We start from the raw sequence: 10,357 nt of genomic DNA, 5'->3' as shown, positions 1-10,357 counted from the left end.
AGGCTATTGCAGGCAAGTCTTCTAAAAACTGTGCAACTCTGCAAATTGACAGTCATGGTGAATGGCAGTCAAACAGAAAAAGAATGCACAGTAGTAGCATAACATCGTGGTATATTAAGGACTGGTTATGGTAAGTAATCTTGCACTGCCCTCTGTTGGCAGAAATCGTTATTTTCTTTGATGTGACCTTCTGTTTTTTTTACCAAATGTGCATACTATCAACATGGAGGCAAACATTTCAGGGAGTTTAAGTACATTAATGTGGGACTTCACTAATTTTACACATATAGGTCAGTTTACTTGTCAGGAGCAGAAGCCTACTACCCAGCCTGTAGAAAACAGTTGTCATCAGGGTTATTTTGGATTTGGCAGTGTGTTAAACATTTCAAGAGAAAGCCTGTGTTATGAACTGGGGGGCATGGAGTTTGAAAGATATGAGCATTTACCTGGCACAAAAGCTTTGACAAAAGACACTGCATTATGGAAAGTGCAAGATCCAGTGTTTTTGGAGCTTTAAGGAACTCAAAGTCTGGATATCTTGGCTTCTGCAGCTTCAATTTTGTCTTCAGTCTGCCTCCTGCAAATCCCCCAACTTAATGTAAATCCGATACTTAATTTCTGCAGCGTCCCTTTAAGATTTGGATTTTATCTCATGCAGCTGTATCTTATTTTATGAAGCATTACTATTGAGCAGTGTGAAATACTGTCACTAGGCCACATTTAATCCCTCTTCAACAGGCAGTACTTGAGTTTGTTTTATGAAATGTTGTGTGTCCTCCCTTCTGTCTCTGGGAAAAAGAAGCAAATATGAAAAGTGTCACCTTCACTGTTAGAATTACAAACTGTATTTAGAAGAGCTACTTTCATCTTATTAATGGAGAGGAATACTAACGGCAACTTGTCATTTCCCCCAATCCACCTTCTCATGACGCACCGAGGAGACCTGACTACAGTGAGCTCAGTGTTTGCCCAGATGAGTTATTTCTCCAGTTTATCTGCATCATAGCAGAGCGAAATGTCCATGTGCAGTCTCTCCTGTGGGTCCAACTTGTGCCATTCTTTGTGATTTTCCACAGCAGCAGGCAAAAAGAGCCTCTGTGCCCCAGACACATTACACTTTTATAAAGAAGACTCGTCAACAGGTTACCTCCATCTGCCAAGTTCAGCCTTGATTCTTGTCTACTCTGTGGACCTGTGTTCAGCATTTCTCTTGAATAAGGCAGTAAAATAAATGTCAAGGAAAATTAGACCAACTGAAAAACAACCTAATAATTTGGTATGTGTCTGTCGACTTCAAACCAAACACCCTTAGCTTCCAGAGCAGTAACTTTGTACCCCATCAAACTTTCCTGAGCCTCCTTAGCTTTGACATTTCTGTTTCAGAAGGAAAATCCTGCTCAGCTCTTTGCAGCTACCTGCCACTTTCTGTGTGTGTAACCAGCCCAAAATATTCCCTGGCCTACTGACGCCCAATTCAACCTGTTCTCTGCCCGAGTGATGTATTTACAACACTGTGTCCAAATCCTCCTCGCCTCTTGCTCTGCCAAGGAAACCTTTGCCTTCTGCGTCACAGCAGTCTGTTACTTCCACATCCCGCTCCAACTCCAATACTGTCTGTTCTGACATATACAAGCTAACTCCCTTCTGCCCCGTGATCTCATCCTCTCATAACTGCTTGAAATTTACTTCCTCTAGGCTAAGGGGTAAACAAGGAGATGACATGTGATGTAGTATTGAACTCTTTTCAGACCAGATTTGATGTTTTTATAACAGTTTTAACAAAAAGTCTCCTGAGGTGTGCCACAGGGAACTGCTGTTGGCCCCCTTTTATTGTTGTATGTTGTTTTCTTGTTGTTTGTATATGTTGTTTCTGTTAAAAACATTGTTTGTGACATGCAAAATGTAGATTTTCACTTTCATGTAGATGACATTGCCATATTTGGCTTAGCCCCAACCATTAATGAGGCGTTGACTCAGCTGTGTGTTGGTTTTTGATAAGGCCTGGTTTTAACCATGAGAAGTTAGGCTGTCCTTCTTTTCAGAAAATGACGAGTTAATGCTCTTCTTAGAAACAGGAACTAGCTCTTGCACCACAAGCAGATACAATTGATGAGAGCCTTTGCTTTAAAAGTAAAACGAGAGTATGACAGCTCTGGCTAGCGTCTTATTGAGCTGACATTCCCAGCATGCAACAGACTTCAGCCAGGACACCATTTGTCTGGCAGTGCACTGAAACTCAGTGTATAATAAATAAAGTTTTACATACAGTTCATTTTATCTCCTCTTTATGAACACTAGTGCTTTCACAGTCAGACTGGGATGGTGATAAAACTTACATGCACCAAAATATTTAAGAACCAAATGATATGTAAAGTAACATGTCCAGTGAGTGTCATTCAGAAACCTGTCAATCATTTATTTCAGTAACTATTGCAGAAACACACATTAATTCACTATTAAATATTTTTATTGAAGAATAATGTAATCATGTAAAATTCATATCATTTTAGTATTTTTGGTAAAAAGCAGCTCTCTCGCTTTAGGTTCTGTACATCCAGGTGCTTTATTCAGAACGTGGGAAGCAGCTAAATCTAAATAATAAAAACATACATGTGATCATAATTTTACATCTGGGTCTAACTGTTATGGCAGTAGTAGTATTAGTGTTTGTTTTAACTAACTGTAGTTTGTTTTTTTGTTTCTTCATACCTGTGATAAGCAGTTTATCAGTCACAGAACAAATGACTTTTCTGTGAGCAAGGTTCAGGTCATGCACACAAAAATGATCGACCCACAGAGGTGTTTTCAAAAAAATTTTCCATGTACTGTGGCTGATTAGACTACAACTGGTTGCCATAGCTATGGCCACCTATGGACACCTGTGTTGTGTTCAGAGGTTTTAAATAAAGCAAACCTAAGGCGGTGAAAACAAAGCATAAACCACAACCAAAGCTATTACTCGACCCTTGCTTGAACTGCCTGCTGTTCAGGCTGCTCTTACATTCTTTGTGCGTAATGACCTGTGGTGTGACAATGGTGGTGTAATTTGATTCGATAAAAAGGATTATCCCTGACGTACACGCAATCTATCTGAGCTGCGCAGTTAAAAACAATTTGTCTAGAAAAGAAAACACACTACCTACTTAAAGTAACAACCAACTCTTCCCCTAATTATTTGATAAGAGGACTGGCTGATGATTGGCTGATGATTGGCTGATAGTAGAGTATCCTTTAATGTCCTAACCACAAGATTTAGAATGAGTAAATACATTACTTCTTCATTTAGCATTAGAATATAACAAAAATTAACTATTAATTTCAATTAATGATACCTTAAAGTACAAGAGTTAATAGATTTAAAAAAGTCTGTATTGTCACACAGAGCACTGCGCCAGAATAAGCTGATTGCAGTTTGGCAACATTAAACTATGGCTAAAAGGCAGGCTTTTGTTTTATTTGCTATTCATTTACATAGTGCACTTCATAGTTTAACTATGACGGAGAAACTTTGAGGATGTGGCCTTTTTATAGGTAACCAGATTTTAAAAAAGCAGCTTCAGAAATATGGAATCAGATATGAAGGTTAATCTCTTCCTACCTTGCAATCCTTTGTTGCACCCACAAGCATCGTCTATACTGTATATTATTTAACATTCAGCTCAGTGGAGACTCTCTCGACAATGTCAGGGCAGTAGGGACAGTTACTCAGCAACAATGACTGCCACTGAACACAGAAATACACCGCCTGCCTTTGCTCCTTCAACTGACGAAAATCCTCACCCTCTCCTGTCAAAGTAAATCATGGCAAAATCAAAAACAAATAATTCAATTCAAGCTGATTATAACAATAAAGCTACCAGCGCTAGTTTTGTTTGATCGTGAAGGAGCGGGCAGTCCTGTCAACGAGAACTAAAATATCTTTAAAATATAATTGAAGCCAAAGAAAGACAGACAGTCTCAATGACTCCCCTCATGATGGTGGGGGCGAGAAGAGGGGCAGGCAGAGGAGAAGGAGGATGGTACTTCATCCTTTGTCCAGGCTGACGACTGAAGAAGAGAGGAAGAGGCTCTCATTTGCTGACAGCTCCCCAGATGATAAGTCCTACTATAACAGCAACTACAGCCAACACTATCATCAGGATGCATATCTTCTTCCTGGAGCTCCTCTGGGGGGAGAAAAGCACAGAGTGGTTGTTCTAGCAGTAAACAGATATAAAGATATCATCTGAATCTTCCTGGATAAAGGGATTGTTTCACTCAGACTAGATGATGATTTGAAGTAAACTTTTTCTTTTATTTTCAACCTTATGCCTCTTTCTCCAAGTCTTATTTAAGTGGCAAAAGTGACTAATAACGTAGTTACACAAGGGAGTCTATGTGCAGGCAGAGGAGAATCACATATGCGCACATGCTGAAACCTTAGAGATCCCTTGGGGAACCAGTCTTGCTTAGATTTCTTCCTTAAGTTACAAACTAACTTCTCTAACACTGACTCATTTAAATCCTTACTCATGTTCCTTCGGTTCCTTCTTTTTTTGTATCTGTTTTTACTTTCTTCTGTTAATTCTCTTCCCTGTCCTCTGTGTTTTACCTGGTACTCTGCAGCACGTGCTAGCTGCTGGGTGGCATTCTGGACGTTCACATCTGCATTCTCCACATTGGCTTCTATGCTGTCTGCAGAGCACACAGGAAACACACAGTTTTACATGCAGCAGGTGGGCAGAGGGGGGAAATAAAGATTTATGCAGCAAGGTGCTACATGTGCAACGTAATCACATCATAAACCCGTGCAAACACGTGGTGCAAGCTTCACTGTTTCATTTTGTTTTGTTTTTTGAGTGTTCAGGATGGGACATTAAAAACATTTTTACACCAGAAACATATTTTTCTGGTTCCATGAATATAAACTCCAAAAAAATAAAAACTTTTAGAACCATTTAAAATGAGCCCAGTTCCAGCATTAATAAACAGACTGTGTGTAGATAAATATTACGAAGTTCTTACCATCTCTAGGTAGATCTGTTACTAAAAACAGTTAGATAACAGGAAGAACAGACAGGTAATGTACTATAGACAGATGCTCACCTATCATGTCCCCCTGTTCGTGCACCATCATCCCCAGATCCTTGAAGATGTCATTGATATCTATGATGTCAGACTAAATCAAGGAACATATAGAAAGATGGTTTGTGTGAAAGGGGCACTTGAGGTGACACTCATGTCTGTGACTTTGTTGGAGCTGTGCAGCAGTGCTGCTGTGGGCATTTAATTCTCATTTGTACCTCCAACTGCCTGATGGCGGACTCTCTCTCCTGGATCAGCCTCAGGTCATCCTCAGTGATGGCCTCGGCCTGAGCCTGCACCTGGGAGTCACTGCTGGAGCAAATGTAGATGCAATAAGAATAATTGAAATAATAATTACTAGAATAATTATAAGAGAAAGAATAATAATAATCAGAAACAGTAGGCTGACCTTTGGAATGGGGGCGCATTTCCAAAGCTGTCCTCAGGCTGGCCTCCCTGTTAAAGGAAATTAAAGGTTTGAATAAACATACTTTTGTACCTAATATTGCAAATATCCAGCAGAAGACATTATTTACTATGATTAAGGGTACAGCAACGATTCAGAAGGTACAGGCTGTTATGGGTAGGTTATAATGGCCTTGACCGTAATGCTTCATTAAATATAATTAGATTCAGCATCTGCAGAACAGTTGTCAGAAATGTATGCATGATGACATAGAGCAAATAAATCCTGCAGCATGTTCCTCATCAGCCATTTATAGCAGTAAGGAACAGTTTGTGCTTATCAGTGTGAACACAGCACATACAGATACTTTTCTGTGCACTGAGGTAATTGGTGAGGGAACAGAGTTGCCAAACAAGCAGACTCCCCCAAGGGAATAGGTGTCTAAAACAGCCTCAATTAAAAAGGCACAGCCATGGGAGAGCTTCTGGTGAAACGTCACTGCAGTTCAAACAAATCTCAACAAACAATTTAAGTTATTCCAGTCTACTGGCATCTGCTTTGTTAGACATTTACATGTGGAAATACACAGTCAATTTATAGTGACTGATGACAGTGCTAGTATATATATATAATAAGACAGTAGTACATTTTGATCAGTACAATCCCCTAGAAAATAACTTAAATGCTTAAAAATGGCCATACAACCCTTTTATGTATTGCACTTTCTTTTTGCTTATCTGCCGGCATATATGCAGAAGCTGATACCTTGTGTTGTGCAGTGTGGACAAGAATTGTAACACTGGTCACAAGAGCTAGCTCAGAGTTCAGTTCACACAGGACAAAATGAACTAGTTCACCTTCATATCTTCTGTTTTTTTTTTTTTTTTTTTAAAGAGCTGCTCTGAGCTGTTCTTTTTCAGCAGCATCTCCTCCTACCCGTCCATCCCCTGCCCCCAGTCACCTCCAAACTTAATGAATGTCCGTTTACTACTACAATGGAATCAGAGACAGAGATTACTTTTAAAAGCCAAGGACAACCAATGTGAGTATATCTTTTAATGCTTAAACAATGTGTCATAAAGAAGGAAGCAAGACAACTCAGACCAGCTTACAAGTGTAATTCAGATTCTATATTCATTTATTATTAAACAGAAAGTGAAAAAAAAAATATTTAGCCTGCATGAACCAGGCTAAATAAAGTATAACTTTACTGCAACTTTTTAACCTCAACCCTCTTTGCTAGGTTCTCACATTCCAACTAATACTGTATGTTATAATTTTATTGTATGTTATTAAACCCATCGTTTGTAATGTTTGTATTATCTGACAAAATACACAGAGGGCTCTGGCACCCTTATTGTTTTTCATGGACATCCGTTTTAATCAGTTTTGGTGGGATCTTTATTTATCCCTATAGGGGAATTCACAATTGTCCAGAAGCTTATTTATGTATTATGTATTATTCTTCTTTATGTAGAGCCTCAATAGCTTAACTGGGCTATGTTGTAGAGTGGCCAGAAAAAAAAACACTTTAGACAAAGAAACCATAAATCATAAATTTAAAAATTGTGGAATGATGATTGCTCACTGGTATATAGATTATTGGTCCCTCACTAATTACTGTCTATCTGCAGGGACAGCAGATTACTCACCGACACTCTGGAGCTGGCTCTGACTCTGGCCACAAACTCTCTCTCTTTGTTGGCTGCCTGCCGCTGGGTCATTTGGAAGCTGTTCAGGGCGGCCGAGAAGTCATTCAACAGACGATCTTTCTGTATCTTTCTCTGCCGCTAAGAAACACACAGAAAAATATTACCAGAGAAGCCACAGAATTAAAGTCACAAAAGGTCACGTCTGTTTCACTTAATCAGTCTAATGTGGTAATTAGAAACAAGCGGGGAAGAAGAAGAAGTTAAGGAAGACGTCATTGAAGACTTCAGTACCTGATCAGGGCCAACAGGAAGTGCACTGAATGCCTTGATCAGTCGGTCAGTGTCCTTAGCTAGCTGGTTGCCTTGCTGCTGTTTCTGTTGCCTGGTGACCAGAGAAAAATGATGTCAGGCTAAATCTTTTCATTCAGTTTAAACACAGACAGCCTGGTCAGACTTAACTGTAAGACAGAGAGTTTATAGAGATGCAGTGTATTGAGAGGTATCATGGGACTTTTCCTACAGTGGAAATGTTAAGCAGGATTAACATCAGGTGCATCAGCTTTAGAAGCCAATATCAGCATGAGTCCAATAATATTTTTAATGATTAATGATTACCATGAGGCAGGCATGGTGGAAAAATCTCTGTTTCTTGCACTTATATTTGTACTGTTTGCCATGATAGCACCACCCAGCCTCTGTTACTCACAGCGTCTGTCGTAGCTGGCTGCTGTCCTGCTCTGTTCCCAGCAGATACACTGCCCTCTGCAGCTCAGAGGCTGGGGAGGAAGACAGAGAGCAGACATTTCTTTATCTGTGCAGACGTATCACACTTCAGTCAGTAAAGTGGGTGCAATCTGATAATGATGACGTCTTCTGTGTGTGTGTGTGTGTGTGTAGTGTGTATTGAGTATTACTCAGCAGTGTGAGCTTCTGGATGTTGGTGCTGATGTTGTGAACCAAAGCACTGGGCTGCTCTAGAATCCCAGCCTGGTAGGCCATGATGGAGAGCTGCGAGGACACACAACAAGACAGTCTGTCACTTCATTTATTCATGGGTCACACTGAGATGTTGTTACCATAGTTACCACAGTTATTTCAGTGAGCTGATGATTCAAATATGAAAATACCTTAGGGCATTCAGGCTAAATCCATTTGTATAGTTCATTTAAATGGTTTCTTTCTGATGTATTACTTATATATATAGACGATTTGCATAAAACAGATATTTCCATTGGCAATTTAGTGGCTATGCTTTCATGGAAGGCTTTAATAGAGGCAATAAAGCAGTTACACATTAAAATATGTCCTGCTGATAAAGTTATGCGGTGTGTAACACTCACAACCACTCATGTCAGGCTCAGATATTAATACCTGAATAGGCATGTCCGCAATCTACATTTCATTCTCAAAACCAGGGGGAATTAATACGCTGCTGTGACAGCCCCGACTCTCCCGGCAAGGCAAGATTTTGGAAGCTGGTGGCTGAGATTTTCTCCCATGTTTATCAGTGAGGTCAGAATTAATTACAAGTGGAAAAGTAATGGAGACACCGCGGAAACTATAAACTATAAGTAACAATTTTTTTTAAAAACGTGTTGGCCTTAAGTACCCAGAAGTGTCCACATACTATTGTCCAGTTAATGTAGAGCTGTTGCCCCTGCAGTGAGAGGTAAACCGTGAAATATCAACCAGAGGTCAGGTGACACAAGCTACTACAGCAGGGTCAACAGCAGACAGTGGAGCTGAACATGAAGCTACTGTTGGTGACAGTCATTTTCTGATGGTGCACTCATGGTCAGGTATTATTACATAAAGCCTGAAGTTTAACAGCCTGGGGTCAGTGTTTACTATGAGCCAGTCATGCAGACTTCCTGTGCTGCTCACAGAGGACTGAAACCAGTATGCAAACAAACATCTGCTCCCCAGAAACTCTCGAGTCTGAGGGTAACCACACCTTGTTACTGCTACGGGAGGGTTGCGTTTTCGATCATTATTACTTACACAGAAATACCCACTGAAAACCACGCTTTCCGCTTTACGCAGACCTGCGCCTCCCTGTCTGCTTGTTTGCCCGGCGCAACAGTGGCCAAACAGGCAGCGAGGAAAATGCGGAAATCACAGGGGTTTAAATGAGAAGAGGAGGACAGCAGAAATGACCATTCATTAATATGAGCCACAGTGTTCACCGGGGTTAAAGCTCTGTCTGTCTGACCCTCGGTCATGAACCTACTGTCCAAAGTCGCCCCACAATTTGAAGGTTTTTTTTTTTCCTCCCTCTCGTTTTTACGGAGGAAAAACTCTGCTCGTTTCCACGTTTCTACACATGAAACATCACACCACAAGCTCGGGTTTAACGCGCTAACCAGCGTCCATACTGTTAGTTTTTTTTTTCCCCCCCAAATGTTCAGCTTTGTGTAAAAGTTTGTGTGTTTTACCTGTTTTCTAGTGACTCGCCGCTGCGGGTTGTTTCCTGATTTGCTGCCACTCCCCCGTCACATGATGTGCGGAGGCCTGAGGGCCAAGTCATTGGTAGAAATTACATGTCATGGGAAGTATCACATGGAGCATCAAACTTCTTGTTCTTTTGAAACCGTCTTGTTCTACATTAATATGCCTTCTTATTATTATTAAATACCACTGGTTCAATTTCACCCAGAGAATATTTAGATGTAAAAGCCACTTTTCTCTGTAAAGGTTTATTGTTTGACCATGTTATGTCCAAAGAGCAGTTAAATCCCTCACAGACAAACAGTGAGGATGGTGTTGATCTATGAGCATCCTCCAGTGTCCCGCTCTCACTGTAAATGTAATGTAATGATGAGACGGTGATGTACCCCTGAGGAAAGAGCATCTTTCCAGCTTTCTCGCTGCACCACGGCCACTAACGGACACAATCCAAAAATATGAAGAACTATGAAGTATCTATATTATTTATACTATACAAGTTACGGCTATTAAAGGTATAATGTTACCTTCCCTCAATAAAATGTCTAAAAATGACTGGAGCAATATATTATGTTGAGTTGTCTACTTAGGCTACATTAAGCCAAATGTTTCCAGCAATTTTCATACCAAGAAAAATCTGTAATTTTACTCAAGTTAACGGCCTGTTTCATTTGCGTCAGCATTGTGGTTGTGGTTGTGGATTTTACAAAACATGTGATTATCTGCTTATTATAGGATGTATTCTTATAGATTAAGAAAGTATACTGCAATTATACACTGCTCAAAAACA

The 10,357-nt window shown here is 40.1% G+C and overlaps 1 protein-coding gene across 3 annotated transcripts; it reads right to left on the bottom strand.

Moving 5' to 3' along the window:
* Positions 1-2,449: 2,449 nt before the first annotated feature.
* stx7l (syntaxin 7-like) lies at positions 2,450-9,688 on the bottom strand. 3 transcript variants are annotated; one of them, XM_071478906.1, is made up of 10 exons: positions 9,558-9,688; positions 8,037-8,130; positions 7,829-7,898; positions 7,414-7,504; positions 7,123-7,260; positions 5,474-5,520; positions 5,283-5,373; positions 5,086-5,158; positions 4,592-4,674; positions 2,450-4,166 (listed from the first exon to the last, which is right to left on the bottom strand). In XM_071478906.1, exons 2-10 carry the CDS (start codon positions 8,119-8,121, stop codon positions 4,071-4,073), a joined length of 774 nt encoding a protein of 257 aa, XP_071335007.1. In that variant the 5' UTR covers positions 8,122-8,130; positions 9,558-9,688; the 3' UTR covers positions 2,450-4,070. The 3 variants fall into 3 exon arrangements, with proteins under 3 accessions (XP_071335007.1, XP_071335005.1, XP_071335006.1); XM_071478904.1 differs by having other exon boundaries at positions 2,545-4,166; positions 5,283-5,376; XM_071478905.1 differs by lacking the exon at positions 9,558-9,688 and adding an exon at positions 9,124-9,247 and having other exon boundaries at positions 2,545-4,166; positions 5,283-5,376.
* Between the last annotated feature and the right edge of the window lie 669 nt (positions 9,689-10,357).

Source organism: Trachinotus anak, unplaced genomic scaffold (genome assembly GCF_046630095.1).
Source record: "Trachinotus anak isolate AG129_WGS33_773 ecotype Australia unplaced genomic scaffold, CSIRO_AGI_Tana_v1 ptg000005l, whole genome shotgun sequence".
NCBI lineage: Eukaryota > Metazoa > Chordata > Actinopteri > Carangiformes > Carangidae > Trachinotus > Trachinotus anak.
This window is presented reverse-complemented; position numbering and strand designations above follow the sequence as displayed.